Source organism: Eurosta solidaginis, chromosome 2 (assembly GCF_040869045.1).
Source record: "Eurosta solidaginis isolate ZX-2024a chromosome 2, ASM4086904v1, whole genome shotgun sequence".
Taxonomy (NCBI): domain Eukaryota; kingdom Metazoa; phylum Arthropoda; class Insecta; order Diptera; family Tephritidae; genus Eurosta; species Eurosta solidaginis.
This window is the reverse complement of record NC_090320.1, coordinates 271,751,153-271,770,456: the sequence shown is the minus strand read 5'-3', so window position 1 is coordinate 271,770,456 and position 19,304 is coordinate 271,751,153. Positions and strand designations below refer to the sequence as shown.

The 19,304-nt window shown below is 38.8% G+C and overlaps 3 protein-coding genes across 11 annotated transcripts in view; 2 read left to right on the top strand and 1 right to left on the bottom strand.

Annotated features, from left to right (window-relative positions):
- The first annotated feature begins 4,995 nt into the window (after positions 1 to 4,995).
- LOC137240985 (uncharacterized) lies at positions 4,996 to 10,040 on the top strand. The gene is made up of 4 exons (XM_067768088.1): positions 4,996 to 6,021; positions 6,098 to 6,619; positions 6,704 to 6,946; positions 8,974 to 10,040. The coding sequence occupies exons 2-4, from the start codon at positions 6,283 to 6,285 to the stop codon at positions 9,078 to 9,080; spliced, it is 687 nt and encodes a 228-aa protein (XP_067624189.1). The 5' UTR covers positions 4,996 to 6,021; positions 6,098 to 6,282; the 3' UTR covers positions 9,081 to 10,040.
- Positions 8,948 to 10,119, bottom strand: mRpL4 (mitochondrial ribosomal protein L4). Its single transcript, XM_067768072.1, has 2 exons — positions 9,359 to 10,119; positions 8,948 to 9,296 (listed from the first exon to the last, which is right to left on the bottom strand). The coding sequence occupies exons 1-2, from the start codon at positions 10,018 to 10,020 to the stop codon at positions 9,077 to 9,079; spliced, it is 882 nt and encodes a 293-aa protein (XP_067624173.1). The 5' UTR covers positions 10,021 to 10,119; the 3' UTR covers positions 8,948 to 9,076.
- Positions 10,120 to 16,622: 6,503 nt separating this feature from the next.
- Positions 16,623 to 19,304, top strand: part of LOC137240976 (solute carrier family 12 member 9) — a 271,735-nt gene continuing 269,053 nt past the window's right edge. For 5 of the 9 annotated variants that reach the window (XR_010949876.1, XM_067768062.1, XM_067768063.1 and 2 more), the window contains exon 1: positions 16,623 to 17,493. Coding sequence is in view for 8 of the 9 variants with exons in the window: in XM_067768062.1 (XP_067624163.1) it covers positions 17,169 to 17,493 (325 nt within the window). In the remaining variant the exon portion in view is untranslated. The remainder of the gene's footprint in view (positions 17,494 to 19,304) is intronic. The other 4 variants (XM_067768058.1, XM_067768057.1, XM_067768059.1 and 1 more) reach the window with 4 other exon arrangements.

Here is a 19,304-nt window from a genome sequence, read left to right as displayed (position 1 = left end):
TAGATTTAACAAAAAAAAATTCATCAGAATTTTTCATTCTCTTGTTTTGAAAATATTTTCCGTAACCGGAACGAACTCACCCATTGGCTCAACCTAGGTATTATTGTAGGTGATGTTGTAAGTCTGGAAGGGTTTTAGTTGTGGAAGTCAGGTTTTTCCCGCAGGCCTATGTCAGCCGGCCCTGCGGTTGTTGTTGTATCCGGGTAGTTGTTGCGCGTCTGATTGGCACTGTCAGTGGTGGTTGCGCTCGTTGTTGGCGCATCGATTTGGTAGCGCGCGGTGTTGCACGCAATAATGGTGGCAGCCCTTAGGCCTGACGATGCTGTTGGCTCCGCGAACGTCCAGATGTGAGGAATGTGGATATTGAGGTGCTATCAATTGTTGATGTTGCTGTTCGAAAGATTGCACCCGCTGTTATTGTTAATATATCACTCCAGGAGTGGCACTCTGCGTCTTGGCATATGACGATGCCGGGTCACTGGATATGGTTGAGGGTGGTGATATTGTAGTTGGTGTGGATGTAAATGACACCGCTAAGCCAACACCACTATTGCTACTGATCATTAGATGAACACATGTTGTTGATAATTATACTTATGATGTAGTTATTGGTGCTGCTGTTGTGTTACTGAAACGCTACTCACAGTTGAGGAACCATGTATATTGCGGTGCAATCGTTGGGAATATTCCAACATTCCCGTGCTCCTCGCATACGCGGAGGAGTCAACGCCGATGCCTTTCAATTACTATTTATTAATATTAGTATTCACTATGTTTGGGAATTTAGCACGTCCTGAGAGCAAGTTAAAACAATTTCAATGTGGCCACCGGCTAGCTTACTTCGTTTTTAATTGAATTCACTCATTTCGGAGACAATTTTCGGGTTAAAATGTTGAAATGTAACTTCACGTATGTACATAGCTCCTCAGCCTTTCAAAATTTGGCTATGTATATAAGCACGGCTTTGAGGAATTCAGAAAATACGATGAACATATGTAGAGGAGTGGTTTTATGATTGCTATAAACCGCCCGATTTTTGATGGTGAACTATCTGTATTTGAGGGCGGCGCTCGTCAGTTCCACCAACTATATGTGGATGCACTTATGTGTATTGTCTGCCGAATGGGAAAAAAACTTTCGTGCGATTTTTACCGGTAACCTGCTGTAATTGTGATCGCTGCAATTTCCACTTTGGCCACTTTTAGGTCACGAGGGTTATCTTCCTACCGCCTCAGACCGCAAGAAAAAAGGAAAGGATCTTTTCCCTATCTCCGGAAACTCGTGGTGGTTTTTTTCTTTTTTTTCTAGTGATGGCCGGTCTGTCTGTTCCCTTCCTTTTTGATATCTTTTTATCGCCACATCGCTAGGTGTGTTCGCGTGAACACGCTCCCAAGTGGGTCGTAGCCGTAGACCGTAGCAGCAGACCGTAACAGGGTGTCAGCCAACATTTGAGCCAGTAATTTACCTGGAATCGTATGAAATAAATTGCGTGTACTTAAGGAGTTTTAATGTTGAACGCAGATGTGATAAAGACCAAATACTTCGTTGGCTAGATCATGGTTTGGGAATAGATGAAGACGGCCCCTCCCATCGGTGTGGTAGCGACAGGTGGAGTAATACCTCATCTACCTTGGTGATGATAGTTATTGTCAGTTAAGCACTCAATTGCTGTGATTAATAATAAGGTCTTAAAGTGCCAATTAAAGGTGACTTATAACCATAAAACCATATCCAGATAAAACAGCTGATCGAACCTACCTTTTGGAAATCAATGTATCGATTAATGGTGCCATACCATAACGCTAACGCCATAACCATGGTTTTTGGTTTCTCGCCATATCCATAACCCAAAAATATTTTAGTTGGTGAATTTAATAACTTTTTGTAGATTTTATTCATTGTTTTGGATACGTTATGACTAAGAGACTTATTTTTTGTGGAATATGTTTGTAATTTTTTGCGTTTTCTTCATTTTTATGAAGTTTTCACGATTTTTAGGTTAAGGCACCATTAATCGATCACATTGGAGATGGTTATGGATATGGGTGTAGTTACGACTATGGCGTTAGGATTCAGGAAGTTTAATTAGCCCTTTAACCCAAAGTTAAAAAAATACTTACCGTTCTGCAAGTCGACCTTAAAATTTTGAAATGTATTATGAAGTAATAATTAGGCAACAACTACAAAATTAAAAAGTAAATTTTCTTTCCTTTTAAATAGTTTCTTTTATTCTGATGCAAAAAAATACATACATATACTAATCATTCTTAGATTTGCGAAAGCTCATTAAATACGAAGAATCACTTGGGATCAATGCCCATCAAGACAACTATTTCGAGAATCTCTTCCAACGCACGACCGCCAGTTTTCGTGCCAAATTGGGAAAAGGGAATGAGCGCTGCGAACGCGATGTCGAGTTAAAGACTAAACGTGAGCACGAGAAACATGTGCTGCGTCCGATAGGCCAATTAGAGCAACAACGTCACCACCACCACAAACAAGCGAATAGCAAGAGTAATGCAATGGCAGTGAAATATGCGAAGAACCATGCAATGCTCACCGAAGCACCAAAACCAAGTTTACGTGGTGGCGTAGACAATTTATCGCGCGAGAGAGCTTCGCAAACTGTAGATCGTACACCATTTGGAGAATATAATGAAGTAAAAGCAAAGGTGCAATCGGAGAACAGACGGATTAATAATGATGAGCCGAGTACATCAAAGAAAGCTTTGACGACAAGAGATGTAGAAGAAAGTACAAAGCGTGGTGGTCAAGCATCAGGATTTGGAACTGGATCAGGAGCTAAAGGGGCCAAACCACATGTAGGTGGTATGGCAAGAGATGAAAATTCGCAACGCAATCAATTGGGTATTACGACTTGCAATGCCACCTACCGTACAGGACGTACACGTGTTAGAACGCCATCTCAAGAACGTGTTGCGACAGGACGCAGTACTAGCGGTGGCAGTTATACAACAGCCCGTTCGTTGGGTGTTATGAGTGAGTCAAACATTTCTTTAGTTTATATAATTTTAAAGTTTGGATGATACCATGGTATAAGTACATATATGAGGCAAATTCACTCTTTGACGCGGGCAGCGGTCTTAACCGTTTTACTTTAGTTGGCATGATAACATTTCATGCTACCAGAGTGAATCAAGGCGAATGCAGTACCAGGTGTTGTTATCCCAACAGCTGATTGCTTCTTCTTGATAATTTTCCATAAAAAACCTTGTACAACAATATGTCAGTTAATCGAAATCAATGAAAATTTTCTTTTGACTTGACATTCTTCTGCACGGCGAATTGGTTGAATTCGCTTTGCCACCACCTGGTATGGACTCGCCTTGATGTCAGTTAATCGAAATCAACTAAAATTTTCTTTTGGCTTGACATTCTTCTGCACGGCGAATTGGTTGAATTCGCTTTGCTACCACCTGGTATGGATTCAGTTCAAGGAAGGTTGCAGTTTCAACAGGTTTGAACCAAAGAAAGACCTATAACATGTTGGACATATGTACAATGCGTATGTCGGGGTTGTTTCTATTACATTATCCAAATCAAAATTGTGCCAGACTGACGCTCGTCTCCCTGGGAGGCTACTTTCCTCAATTGCGAGTCCCGGACATTTAATATTGGGAACGGGCTTCGCGCGTATTTATCGGCATATGACTTTGCCGACTTTTTGTGGACTACTCAGGTATCCTTTTTATGCTCTATTGGTTCAAACGACTGCATTATGCTCCTAAGAGGTGTGCCCTTTTCGCTCAGATATCTGGTAGGATTGCTCAGGTTTCTGAGTATTATACAGAATTTGTTTGTTTAGTAAATTAGTTTCACTCCTTTATGGGGAGTATTTCCGCCTCACTGTGTAGATAATGTTCCGGCGCCACAAGAAGACATCCCGTGGCAGATAAAAGCGCGGTATTTTGAAAGTTTCCCCCATTGTATTTCTTTATGCTCGGCAACAGTAGCTATGAGCGTTTTTTTGTCTTTGCCCCAAGTGCTTAACAATTTTGTTACGGCTCTGAATTATAGGTGTCATTGGGGTTGCATGCTCGCCAAAATGCAGGTCAGTACAGAACGTCACACCCATTAATTTTGGTTGCCGGACAATTGGTACCACAGTGCCATCAAATTGACTGAACGGGACCTACATGTGGTGGTTGTGTGCTGCGAGGTGGTTGAAGTGTGTCGGAGTGTCCACTGGCGAGGAGCGACCTCCCTTTCGATGTTGCTTTGCCCGAGACTGAAAACCATGACCTTCGGTGGTGTAAGCGGAGTACGCTACCACCACACCACGGCGACCGTGGGACGCATATTAACAAAAGAATTCGGGCTAAATATTTTTGCAGGTGTAATAGTAAATCTCTATAGCACAATCCTCTGTAAATAAATTTCACATTTCTTTAATTCAACACTACCTAACCTCACTTCTAATTTGTTCATGCCTTTATTTACAGTACCAAGGCATTGTACCGCTACGCGTCGTCGCCGTCCATTAAGCACAGATCCGGTGGCTTTGTATCACTATTATCAAAGTGAATGGAGTTATTTTCGTGAACAAATTCCTGGTGAAAGCACGCATGCGGACCTTCGTTGGATGGTACGTGCCCGGTTAATGGATCCCAATTAAAAATTTATTAAATAAAAGCTAATCATTTCAATTTCATAAATAAGAAGGACATACATTAATTTTTTAATATTATATAACATTAATTAATTAGTGACTAGTTTCATACGCAGAAACAGTAATACATACATATGTAGTTAAAGAAGAGTTAATAAGAATTTAAAACAGATTTTTAAACTTCTTCATTGCTTTAAATGTGGACTTTTATGTTTTTGCTATTTTAATAGCCGGTTTTTCAGTGCGAGTTTAAACTACAGTTAAAGTTGACTAGAATTTAAGGGCTAATTATACTTCCGTAACCCTAACGCCATAGTCGTAACCATATCTATAACCATCTCCAATGTGATCGGTGGTGCCTTAACCTAAAAATCGTGAAAATTTCATAAAAATTAAAAAAACGCAAGAAATTGCATAGTCCACAAAAAATAAGTCTCTTAGTCATAACGTATCCAAAACAATGAAAAATTCTACAAAAAGTTATTAAATTCACCAACTCCAATATATTTAGGTTATGGATATGGCGAGAAACCAATTGGTTGGCTATGGTATGGTTGTGGCGTTAGCGTTATGGTATGGCACCATTAATCGATTATATTGATTTCCATAAGGTAGGTTCGATCAGCTGTTTTATCTGATTATGGTTTTATGGTTATAAGTCCTCTTAAGCTGATATGAGCAGCAAAATTTTGTGTCATCGAACAAAGTGGCAGGGTTAAACTCTAGTCAACTTTAATCGTAGTTTAAACTTGCACTGGAAAACCGGACATAATTACTCGCGTCATTTCCTGCATAACTGTCATCTTCCTCCTCCCACCCCCTCTTCGGACACAAATCCTGAATGAGCCCTAAGAGAGATGTCATTCCTCGTGTTCCAATGACAAATGAACCAAATACGGATAGAGATTTAACATGCAAATGCAACAACAATATTGTTGCATTTGTGTGCGTTCCTCTTCTGCAAGGTTAGGGTATTGTACTTTGAGTACTGGATTCACCGGGCAATTCCTGGTATAGAGGTCCGACGCCTGTTTATGGAGTTCACTGAAGACCTGCTTGTGTATTTTGGCTTCATACAGCTGTGTTCTCAGGTGCCGTATTTCCTCATAATGCTGGGTGGTGTTGGCTAATCAATCAGATGTCTGTTGGGATGCCCACGTTTCTGGGTATTCAACAGGAACTGTTTGGTTAAAGGATCGTCTCGCGACTATTTCTCCATAAATTCGGGATTGTTTTTTTTCATGTAACACACATAGTCCGCCAGCTATCGCTGCCGAAATTGTTGGTAGACCTTGGGAGCTGTGCGGAGACACTTATTCTCAACCTACGGATGTGATACCATAGAGTATTAAACAAAAATATCGCACTCGCTGGCACAGCAAAATGAATCGGTATGCATTAAAAAAAAATCATAACAAAAGCTTTAAACATTTACATACATATATAAAATCTATTTCAAAATTTCAGTTATGCTAACTTAATTTGTCTAAATTACTAATACGTTTGGAGATCTATGTAAGACAACGATTACAAAAAATATCAAGGACCAGCAACGCCGATAACACTCCTCAAAATCGGGGGTGTATTGTTAAACAACAAGAACCAAGAAATTCTACACAAATTGTATATTAACAATAGTAAAAAAAAACAAAATGGCCGCATTTAAAAAAATAGTAAATGCCTTACGTTCCAACAAAACACTTAGCACATGCGATACGTCCACTATGAGCGACAATAGTTTACCTTCAACATATACGAGCAACACCAGCGCATATTCATTTTGCAACAATTTCGATGTCTCACATAGAACTTCAGTTATGTCCACAATATCGGATATTCCACGTACAATAAATTATGCCAACGAACTAACCAAATGGCAACATATGGATGTTGCTAATACCACAATGCCTGGTGCTGTTGGTAGTGCAATGATGCCGGGTGGCTACTACGGACAATATAGATATGACGATTCGTATATGGGAGCAATACGTAAGTTCTAATTTTTTTGCTTAGTATATGATTGGTAGGAACAATAACTACTTATGTATATTTTAATGGCTTCTTTGTGTGCAGCATTTCAAACTCCGAGTTATGGCTATCCATTCACGCTCGACAGCAGTACGCTTCTGCCAACAGATAATGAAATGTTTTCGGATAATCATTTAACTTGTACGGAAAATCATTTACCACCAACGGCTCACCTACCGTCATTATCTCAAACTAAAAGCCAATTTCCAAATATAAGCACAGATACATGCAGATCTAACATGACAGCAATATCGTTGGATAAATTAAAAAGGATGCGCGCAGCTAAAGGTATTGGCGCATATCGTTTTATATTTACATATGTAGTTTCAGCTTTATTGACAGATAGCTCTTAGAAAATTATGTCAAAAAACGGCATCTAAATTTAAAACCTATTTTATTTTGACTATGATTATGCGCCATTGTATATAAATTGGCTTATCTAAGGAAAGATTTTACCAACTGGATAAGCTTACTTACTTACTTAATTGGCGCTTAACAGTCGGTTATGACCGTCCAACAAGGCGCGCCAGTCGCTCCTTCGCTCCGCCAACCGGCGCCAATTGGTCACACCAAGGGAGTTTAAATCGTTTTCCACCTGGTCCTTCCAACGGAGTGGGGGCCGCCCTCTACCTCTGCTTCCATAGGCGGGTTCCGATAGAAACACTTAAGTGACTTGTAGATATCATTTTCGTTAGCCGAGAGAGGACTTTACTTTTCAATTGCCTACCTAGTCCAAAGTAGCATTTATTGGCAAGATTGATTCTTCGCTGAATTTCAGTGCTGATATTGTTGCTAGTGTTGATGCTGGTTCCCAAATAAACGAAGTCTTTTACTATTTCGAAATTTATAGCTGCCAACAGTAGCGTGGTTGCCAAGGCGGGTATGCGCTATTTGCTCGATGACAGCAGGTACCTCGTTTTGTCCTCATTCACCATCAAACCCATCTTTACCGCTTCCTTTTCCAGTTTGGAGTAAGCAGAACTAACAGCGCGGGTGTTTACTTACTTACTTAATTGGCGCTTAACCGTCTAAACGGTTATGGCCGTCCAACAAGGCGCGCCAGTCGCTCCGCCAACCGGCGCCAATTGGCGGGTGTATAGGCCGATGATATCAATGTCACCAGTATATGCCAGTAATTTCATGCTTTTATAGAATATTGTTCCAGTGCGGTTAAGTTTAGTAACTGGATAAGCGTATCGAGATAGATAAGACAACAACGACAATATGAAGAAGAAGCTACAGGCCTGCCAAAATACTGTTCTCAGAATTGCCACGGGCTGTCTTCTTATGTCCCCAGAACACCATCTACATAATGAGGCGAGAATACTCCCCATCAGGGAAAGAAACGAGATGCTGACCAAACAGTTCCTGTTGAATACCCAGAAACCTGGGCATCCCAACAGACATCTGATTGACGAGCCAGCACCGCCTAGGGGCTTAAGGAGTCATTTCCGTAAGCATTTTGAGGAAATACGGCATCTGAGAACACAGCCGTATGAAGCGAAAAAACACAAGCAGGTCCTTGGTGAACTCCACAAACAGGCGTCGGACCTTTATGCCGGGAATTGCCCGGTGAACCCAGTACTCAAAGTAAAGTATCCAAAACTTGCGGAAGAGGAACGCATACTCCCCAGGGAAACGCGTGTCACTCTGGCTCAACTTCGATCTGGATACTGTAACAGGTTAAACTCTTACCTATCCAGAATCAACCCCGACATACAAAATGTATGCCCCGCTTGTAATGTGTCCCCACATGACACCAACCATCTCTTAAATTGTAATGTGGAACCAACGCCTCTAACACCCCTTTCCCTTTGGTCCACCCCTGTTGAAACAGCAAGTTTCCTTGGACTCCCGTTAGAAGATATTGATGACAGTTTGTGATCGGTCGCGTCTGTTAGGTGGGGCGAAGCACTGCTACAACAACAACAACAACAATATGAAGTACAGGAAGTTCTGTTGTTGTTGTTGTAGCAGTGCAGTGTAGAAGTCCTTGAAGCAGAGTTGTTAAAGACGAGATTCTTCAAGAAGATAGGATAGGAGCATCACCGCAATACAGGGTCCCTTCACATAAAAATTTTCTTTCCTTAAGTTCAGAGCTCCCTATAGCTTCCAGCATCGGTGGCTACCTATCAAAATGATCTGTTCTATTCTACCACCATTATTGTTGAATTGATAACTGAGTTTATAAAGCGCGAATTGTGCCGAACTTAAGAGTTCTCTTCTAGATTCTTTTGAATTTTACTTTCTCATTCTAGTGCTCTATAACATAGTACGATACAAAAAAAGGCTCATTAATGTTAATATATTTTCAGATTTATACAACGTGTTGAATTATTTGGATAATGATGATAGCCGCTTGAAGAAAGCAAATAAATCAAGTGGTAGAAAATCAAATGGGTATAACGAAAAACTATTTTAAACTTGATCTAGCTTAAACTTGGCTTCCTTAAGGTGTGCATCAGTACGATGCAGTTGGTAAAGTAATCGCTCCTCAATATGCTTGACTGCATCAACAGTTAGCACCAATGTATCATGTTTTAACATCGAATATGTATTAAGACCATATGATGGCATTAAATTTACATAACCCAATTGTTCAGTGGCACAGCAAATGTTTTCCGGGAACATGTCCTCTCTGTATTACAAGCAAAAATGTTTCAGCAATTACAATATGCTCACATTTACATATACACTTACCTATCTACAATCAATACCGATGGACCCCAATTACGTTGCTTAATCAAATCTTTCATAAATTGTGCTTCCTGAGTTGGTATATCTACATTATCAATAACATGTAAATCATCTTGTGCCAACTTAACACTCAGCGCAGCCGTTAAGCCCATAACACGCTTATAGAATGGTAGCATATAGAAATGTGTAGTTGGTGAGCGTGGACCATGTACAATGCCGCCACCACGAAATAATGGAGATCGTATGGAACCATGACGTGCACGTCCCAGACCTTTTTGTGGCCAAGGTTTTCGTCCTCCACCGCGCACCTCGGAGCGTACTTTCGTATTAGCAAAACTTACATAACGATATTTCCGTTGCCATTCGATGTTTTCTTGTATGACATCGACACGAGGTTGCGTTGCAAATACATCTGGATGTAATTCGATAAGACCCAATTTACGTTCGGTAACATCATCAATATTCTCAATCCAAACTTGTCGTGCTGCTGCACGATTCATGGGTTCATATGTCTTGAAGTCCTGTGTTAATATAAGCGGTGCTGCTGCCGTTGCCATTGGCGTTTGCGCTGGCGTCTCTTTAGCAACATCTTCTGCAGCACGGCCTGTAATGCTTCGCAAAGATAGCACTAAAATACTTTTGGTTTTATTTAATAAATTTAACATGGTTTCCTCAAAAACGAAAATAGCTGATAAGCAGCTGTTTTATTTTTTATTACAAGCAGTGCTGCCACAATACTGCAGTTGTATATTGCTCACTAAGGCCCGGTTTTCATGACACTTCGGCCAAAGAGGAGAAATATAATAAGATAGGTGACTCGTACCTTTAGGGCCGTTCCATTGGTTTATCGAGCTCTGGCTCTAGCTCAAATCTCATTAGAACGATCTGGATCAACTTTATGAGAGCTGGCAGCACTAATATAAAACATCTGTTTTGTAGAAAATAAGAAACGTACACAAAATTTTAAGATACTGATAGAATTATTAACATTTAAATAGTTTCGCACGTAAGCAAACTGTTTATTTTCCTTACATCATCTTCAAGTTGTTTACTCTTTCAGTGTACTTGCTTTTAAATATGGCGAGATCTTTTATGTATACACAAATGTACACGTATTTAGTTCAGTGCTACAATGGCTCAACTATATGGTTGGCTCATCTCACCAGCTGATTTTATTTTTTTCATTTTACTGGAGTAGGGATTGTCAGAAGGAGATGGCAAACTTAAAAAGAAACCAACGAATTTACAACATTTTCTTACTACTTACAAATGCTGGTAAGTTTTATTTTTTCATTCCATTCCATTCGTCTAACACCAACACGCTAATTTTGGCAATGTGAACAAAGGTATGTTATTGCTGTAAAGATGAGCCAACCATATAGTTGAGCCATGAGTGCTACCAACTCAAAAGTGGTTAGCTGTCAAAAAATCTGCTACATGCATTTGCATGTTAAATTTCTATCCGTATCTCGCTCGAGTCTCAATGGAACGTAACTTTTGCGTGTTTTTGGTTAGGGTAATCGCAGGTTTTTTTTGGGAGAGATGTGCATAAATGTCTTCTATACATTTCGTGGAATATTTGTGTTCATTTTTCCGACTGTATTTAATTAATTAATTAATTCTCTTTCCAAAAATCACATTTGCATAAGGTACAAGACAATTAAAATGTCCCTCACAGAAAACATTAGAAATAAATTTTTTTTATTTCCAGCGAGTTACTCGCCACTCGTAGCAGATTGGCGGCTCTTATTTATTTATCCTCTTTGCACAAGCTTAAAGCTATTGGCGTATAGTCATAGTCGAAACAAAATCACCCTTATCGCGAGTTTTATTTTCACCGGAAAATATTCACAGTTTTCGTTCACCCTATCGCAGAGGGTGGCGAAACAATTTTTCGTGTTTGAAAAAGATTTCACCTTATTGCCAACTCTTTGTTCGGGCGAAATGAACAGCGGGGAAACCCGAATTTATTCACTTATATTTTACAGACGAACGAGAGGAAAACAAAATGTAAATAATTTTTTGTTTTGAAATTTGATACTGTTATATGTACTTTTATTATTAGAAATAAATCAATAAATAATGCACAATCGGAAGCTGAGTGGAAAAAAGTGAAATTCCTGTATTGCTAAGTATGTAAATTCTATTTTTTATGACTGATTATTGTTCTCGAGATTAATACGCGTCTTTTGATACCTCACTCGAAAATCTTGGCCCAACTTTAGGGTGGGGCCCCTAAACTGCACTACTACCATATGTACTTCAATTATTAGAAATAAATCAATAAATAATGCACAATCGTAAGCTGAGCGAAAAAAAGTGAAATTCCTGTATTGCTAAGTATGTAAATTCTATTTTTTCACAACGTATCAGTCGGCCAAGTTATCCATTGTGGACAAAACAACGGTTCCAAAATGTTGATCATCTCACTGAAACAAGATTACCTAAGACTCACTTCATGGTCCTTTCCAACGCTTTTTCCCTATGCGATAAAAACGAAGACATGTATCCAACTTTACAATTGGTGGAACTCCAAATTTTTGCTTCAATGGTGGCAAGGAGTTGGTAAGAATAACTAGCAAATACTAGAATGCCAGCTTGTTTAGCCTGTAATATTGGCGAAAGCTAATTGAAAAAAATTAACTTGTTATTCAAAAGTGCTGAAAATAGTAATTTTTAGCTTACAGTGAATCATTTAGCTCCAAAGGGTTAGAACTGTCCCTTAATTGCCTCCGAATCGCTTTCACATATATATTCGCCTCGCGCTCAATCAATACCAACCTAAGTGCAATACTAAACATTATTTTATTAATTTTTTATTTATATTTATGTTGTATTTTAAAGAAATATATGCTTGGTTACAAAATTTACACAATTGTAAGTAAATTATTTGTTCACTGCCAATTCGCAATAGAGCATCATTTGTTCGCCCGAAATTGCCGATAGGCGGAAAAAGTTCACCCGAACAAAAGAAGTGAAGGCGAACACTTTTCCGCGTGAGCTTCACGATAAGGGTGAATATGTTTTAAATTTAGTCGCAGCTTTTTGACATCATTTTCTTTGCTATCTGTCACAAAAGCTGAAACTAAATTTAAAACCTATTTTATTTTGACTATGACTATGCGCCATTGTATCCACAAAGGCATCAACCCCAAAGGTATTTGCGCAATATTATATTTAGAAATCAATTTCCAAACATAAGGAAATGAAAACACAAATAAAAAAATATTGAAATTAGTTTGATTGAGAAAAAACACAACTTTAAAAAACCCTCGTCAGAAATATTTTTGGTAATAATTTACAACAGAGGTCGACTGATAACTCTGTCAGGAGATATTTGCAGTTCAAGTTGACAATTTTATGTGGTTATTGTAATTTTCCCTGTTAGCAAATCTTGAAAGTGAAGCGGGTAAAACCAAAGTGGTTTTTTTTTTCAAATAAATTTTAACCTGTAACAGAAAAACTCTTATCTAAAATCTTATACATAGAAATGAGAAAAAACGTCAAAAATATTGAGAGAGCGCGCTCTCTTTGCGGAGGTGTTTATATTTGCCCGACCTCACAAAATTTTCCAAGTCTGCCGTATGGTCCCTAACCAAGGTTATAGTCAATTGTGTCAATTTTGAAACTAATCAATTAACCCATACTATTCATACTGAGTTGTTGTACACAGGTGGGAAGGAATTTTGTGCGAATCTAAATTTGATCCCACACCATTGGTGGACCGGCCAGGGCAGTTCTTTGTAAGCGAAGTTGATGGCCGCCAATGCAGAAAGGTGTTCTGCGCAAAAATACTTTGGATCTCACCCCCGGTTTCGAAGGGTCCGGGGTCATTTATCGGTTTTCCGTTAATATCTTTTTAGCGAGCCAATATTTTTATTTTCAGCCTTCAGAATGGACGCGTATTAGCAGTCGACCCCTGTTTTAAACTTTTAACGAAAGAATGTTAATTTTATTTGTATATTTGTGCACAAAATTAACAAACTAAAAAAAAAAATTTCCATTTGTCAGAAAAAACAGCCGAATTTCAAAAAAACCTAACGAAATACAAATTTGATACACTTCCCGGTGTCCGCTTGAGCTGAAATTTTGCACGCATGTATAACTTCGATGACAATGCAATATCACTTTGCGAGAATTCGATAAATTAATCGATAACAGAGTTATGGGTAAAGATTTGTGCTCACCTTGGCATAAAAGCCTAAGTCCTCAAGAACGCAGGTAACTTCGCTTTGTTTGTGTATACACGAACGTAGAAGTAAGGCTGTTATCGCTTAATGTTGCATACTATTCTGCGCACTTGATTTTGTTTTACAGATTTTTGGGATGGAATTTTAGCTAACCGAAAGTTGGAATTGTATTTTAAAACAGAGCAGAGATATGCAATGAGTAGTTGTAAACTGAACGCGACATAGGCAAAGTCACAATAAAATATGATTTTAAGTTAGTTAACACTCGAATCGAAGAACTTGACTGTTCAAAGTTGACTTCGAAGAAACCTTGTAATGTTGATGCATTAAATGAAATGGATAGGATGAGAAAGTAAAGGCTACATAACTAATTTAAACAAAATTTTACCCTACTAAGAATTAAAAAAAATTTATATTTAAATTAAAATTAAGGAAAAAGCTTTTCTAAGAACAAGCTTTTATTACTTGTTAATAAAACGAACTAAAAAGTAAAAAATAAAATTAAAGAAAAAAAAAAACCTTTTTTAAAAATAAGCTTTTGTTATTGGTTAATAAAATTAACTAAAAAGTAAAAAATAAATTGACTGTAAAGAAATATAACACTTTATAAGTTCATTGCAACCTTTAACGATAATAAGGCTTCTTCTTCTGCGACAAAAAAAAAAAATCCATACTGTATATAATTATATATTTTTAAAATTAAAACTTTACACCAAAATTTTTAAATCTTACAGTTTATATCACAGTCCTAATTGTTATAATAAAAAGCGTGTTAAATTTTGATGCTGTAATTAAGAACATTTAGGGCCTCCTTTTCTTGCCATCACAATGTAACACGTTTTTATTAGAACAATTAGGACTGTGATATAAACTGTAAGATTTAATAATTTAGGTGTAAAGTTTTAATGTTAAAAATATATAATTATGTACAATATGGAATTTTTTTGTCGCAGACGAAGAAGCCTAATTATCGTTAAAGGTTTACAATGAACTTATAAAGTGTTATATTTCTTTACAGTCAATTTATTTTTTACTTTTTAGTTAATTTTATTAATCAATAATAAAAGCTTATTTTTAAAAAAGTTTTTTTTCTTTAATTTTATTTCCTGTATTTCGTTAGTTTTTTGGAATATAGTTTACACACTTACATCAATACTGAAGTCGTATTAGGAGGGAGGGTGAAAAAAAAAGAAGAAAAAATACAGAAAAAATACTTCAAAATAAAGTAGTGCCATATACATAGGTATTACAAAGCCTGAAGGCACATTTAGTCAAAACAAATGACCTATGCTTTTTTTTGCAACAAAAGTTGAAAGTTGGGTACTTTTGCATGTCCAATAGCGCCTGTGATATGCTATTTGGCGCTGCCCATGCAATACTTGTAATCAACTCATTTCTCAGCGCACGATGCTGCATCGACAATCTTGTGTCGGACCTATTGCATTCGTGGTTCCTCCTCTATGACTACGGGTAAAAACTTGGGATGCATGCAAAGAAGGCGAATCCATACCAGGCGGTGGCAATGCGAATTCAATCAATTCGCCGTGCCGAAAAATGTCAAGTCAAAAGAAAAATTTCATTGATTTCTATTAACTGACATATTGGAGTACAAGGCGTTGTACGGAAAATGGTAAAAGTCTAGTTGAGTGGTTGACTGCTAATACGCTACCAAAAATATCGAGAGAGATGTCAAAAGACGCGTATTGACCTCGACAACAATAATCCGAAGGCGGAAAGAAAAATTGTATCTCTGTCCGGAGATATTTGCAGTTGAAGTTGGTGATTTTCATGTGGTTGTAATGTTGTGCTACCCACAAAAAAACTGTGAATATAAGAGTTTTGCGCGGATATAGTTTTGGTCTCCAACCGGTGTCGACCCACCCAGGATACTTTTTTATAAGTACGGCCAAAGGCCGCCAATGCAGAAAGGTGTTCTGCGCAAAAATAAAATGGATTCCACCCACCGGTTTCGGAGAGACCCGCGGGTAATTTTTCGGTTTTTCGTTAATATCGTTTGAACGAGTTAAATTTTTTCTTTTCCACCTTCGGATGTGTTAATACTGATGTCAAGACGCGTCGTTTGATACCCCTCTCGATATTTTTAATAGCGTATTAGCACTCGAACCCTCAACTAGACTTTTACCTGGAAAATAATCAAGAATAATTCGCCTTGAGAAGTTTGCATGCAAGGCGAATTTAAACCAGTTGTTGTTATCCCAACAGCTGATTGCTTCTTCTTGATTATTTTCCATACAACGCATTGTACTACAATATGTAAGTTAATCGAAATCAATGAAAATTTTCTTTTGACTTGACAATCTTCTGGGTAATTCTTTACTTTAGCTCACAACTGGTAAAAATCGTCCAAAAATAGCGGGAGGGGGTTCAAAATACGCGTCTTGATCCCAAAACCACGATGCCGAAAGCGGAAATTAAAAATTTTATTTCTGTGAAAAGATATTTCCAAAAAACCGAAAAATGGCCCCGGAGCGCTTCGAAACCGGGGGTGGGAACCATAGAATTTTTGCGTAGAACACCTTTCTGTATTGGCGGCCTTAGGCCGCGCTTATAAAAAATTACCTTGGGTGGGTCCAACACCGGTTTGGAGACCAATCCGCTATACCGCGTAAAACACTCACGTTCGCAGTTTTTCTTGTGGGTGCACCAAAATCATTAAAACTACAAAAATCACATGAGGATTTTCGATTTTGTTTGCAAATATCTCCGAAAACAAAATCTCCAATTTCCGCTTTCGGATTCGCGATCCTGGGCCCAGAGCGCGTCTTTTAACACCTCTCCCGCTATTTTTGGACGAGTTTTAGCAGTTGTGAGCTAAAGTAAAGAATTACCTTCATCCGAACGGCGAATTGGGTTGAAATCGCTGTGCCACCACCTGGTGTGGATTCGCCTTGAAACTTCCGAACATCCATTTCTTGTAGGGTATAATCGAATTTCATCAAGAAAATACAGAACTGTGACAACCCTTCGATTTGTTGGGTTTCTTTATACACCTTTTTATCACATCTTATTGTTTTCTTTTCCATTTCGTGTTTTTTACCCAAAATATCGCTCCAGCAGATGATTCAGTTTGTTTTTCACTTTGCTCCACTTTGCAGTTCATAAATTCGCAGCGACTTCTACATAACTGGTGTACCTAATATTTACTAAACGAGAAGAAAAAAACAACAAAAGTGCGAATGCCATACAATATCTAATAAGTGTGCATAATTTCTGAGTGTAGGCTGTGCTACGTCTTCGCTTTCACCAAATTGTGAAGACAAAGGGTGGCTGGAGAGGATCACTAATTCAAGACCATTCGTGTGTTAATATCAATGTAGGCAGTCATGCCAAGTTTTTGCTAACTGTTGAATAGCTGAAACTAACAATATACATACATGCATACATATGTAATTATAATAAACAATTGATAGGTTCATTACGCTTTTGCGGTAATTCAGCCGCAGTTACGAATCATAAATATTTCTGACTGTGAGTAATTGAACAACAAAGTTGTTGTGAATACAGAATTTTTGTAGGCGTTGTGTGCGTGTGTGTGTATATACGGATACAAATTGTCGCGTTTAGCTGGTGACTTAGTACCCACAGCTGGTGGTACAATTGAAATGATCCAGCAACCGATAGATAGACGTAATGGGGGTGGTGGTGGCGGTATGGAAACTGCATCTGCTATCGATGAGACGGCACCAATAGCGGCACATCGTAGCAGTGGAGCTTCCACAATGTTTCGTTCATTCGGTTCCTTATTTGGTGTGAATAGAAGCAATAATGGTAGCGATATCCATTCGCCAACCAACGCAGAAGCTCATGGTTATGTGGAATTCGGTATGCAGGATCCGGATCGAAACGGTCGAACGCTGGGCACATTTGCAGGCGTATTCAGTCCAGTAGCATTATCAATGTTTAGCGCTCTAGTTTTCATACGTGTTGGTAAGTAAGTTTTTGTGTAATAATATGTTTGTATATGATTGTATTTATATTTAATTAACATAGTTGTATAGTACATTTTAAGTAAGAGGGTGCGGGTTTTGATGTTAAATTTGTAACTACATTATAACCTAAAAATCTCTCTTCCCGAATGGGAGGCTCCCAGTATTTTTTGCCTAATATAAATCTAGTACGTTCTGGTACTAGTCGGACTTGTGCGAGCGATTTAATAGACCACTTTGGATGGAGTATTGCAAGCACAGTGCTTTAGTTAGATATATTGAAAAGCACGTCAACATAAACTTCGCGTATGTTTAATTAGGGATACCCATATTATTAACATAGCTTGCACAGAAGTGCATTTTCTTTCTTAAAGCACCCACTTTAGGTCATCCACTGCAACAATCAAGAATAAATAGCTTTAAGTCCATTGATAAGATAGAGCGCTGTTGGTAACTACTATAGGTGAAATGCTAAACAGCTACGAATACACTTTATCAAATAGTACCAAGTATCTAGGGCAAACAATCGTTTGCGAATTGCACTGGAAAGCATGCACAAAGAACCGCGCTAAGAATGGGGTGTCAAGCCGAAGATGGTGCTAAGGCTCTACGAACCATAAACGGTCTAGACCGAAGGCTGTGGTTTGCCTAAAAAATTAGAATATTTTATGCATGAATGCCAACGCGTATTAGTTGGAACAACTCAACGTATTACTCTGGTCTTGTGTAAATTTACGTTACGTTGTGGCAAGCGTTAAGCTATACGTCCGTAGATTGCTTAAGTCTAGACTGGAGCCGGGGCACTGTAATTATCGCTTGGGAGAATGGCTCTATGCCAGAGACTAACCCGAGACGAAGACCGGTACTAGGCATTAAAGCGGGTTAGGGGGTTAGAATATACCCGCGGTAGGTACGCCTGTCGTAAGAGGCAACTAAAATACCGGATTCAAGGGGTTTGTGTAGCGCAGCCCTTTCAGGTTGCCATCGCAATACATAGCTTATCCAAACCCAATTGTCAACCTCACCTATCCGTGGCGAATTCTTGTTTCATTAACAGGCGACGCTCTGGCGACCCCGAACTCCTTATGGATCTAGGGGGTGGGAGGGCGGTATGACCTAGAAGGTCGCATGTGGTCATAACAAACCGTTCCCGAAATGGTCGGGCTTGGTACCGGAACGTACCGGATATGCATCCGGCAAAGGACCATCAACTCGATAACACTCCCCAAGGCCTTCGGGGAGTGTCCTTATAGCTGCAACAACAACAACAAACTGTCATAAATTTCGGTTCATATACCACCTTTAGGATACCAGGCTGATATCACGAATACCATTAAACATCTCCAAACCAATACAAAAGTGGAAAGCGCTAAAAGGCTGCACTACTAATAGGTAATCGCAGCTGGAACTTATCGACACCAAGGAGTGAAAAGCTAATTGCTGCCATTGTTGTATACTCTCTCCGAGATAACGTTTCCATGAGTGCCGAACAGCTTGCTAAAGTTACCATGCTTTATGCCAAACAGGACTGCCATTAAGCCGTACCAATCCTACCAAATAAATATTTCAAAAAGTTGATGTCATTTAAATAAGCGGTGGACCGATGGCAAATAACAGGAGGTTCGACGTGGAAATAGGCGGTTGGTTGTTGACCGATGAAGAGATGAACCTAAATGTATTCAATGAACTGGCCACCAGACGCATCTGTGCCCTGGAAATAAGGAAAGTACGAAACTTAGGTTGCCCTCACTTCACGGTTACTGACACACTTAAAAGTAGTTGGTAATCGAAGTCACCAACGAGAGTGGCTAG

What these genes read in the sequence shown, in the direction of transcription:
- LOC137240985 (XM_067768088.1), top strand. Translation starts at nt 6,283, where the DNA reads ATGGCCGCATTTAAAAAAATAGTAAATGCCTTACGTTCCAACAAAACA. An exon ending in TTCGTATATGGGAGCAATAC is followed by an intron (nt 6,620 to 6,703) that starts GTAAGTTCTAAT and finishes CTTTGTGTGCAG; the next exon opens with CATTTCAAACTCCGAGTTAT. An exon ending in AAGGATGCGCGCAGCTAAAG is followed by an intron (nt 6,947 to 8,973) that starts GTATTGGCGCAT and finishes ATATATTTTCAG; the next exon opens with ATTTATACAACGTGTTGAAT.
- mRpL4 (XM_067768072.1), bottom strand. Translation starts at nt 10,020, where the DNA reads ATGTTAAATTTATTAAATAAAACCAAAAGTATTTTAGTGCTATCTTTG. An exon ending in TCGGTATTGATTGTAGATAG is followed by an intron (nt 9,297 to 9,358) that starts GTAAGTGTATAT and finishes CTTGTAATACAG; the next exon opens with AGAGGACATGTTCCCGGAAA.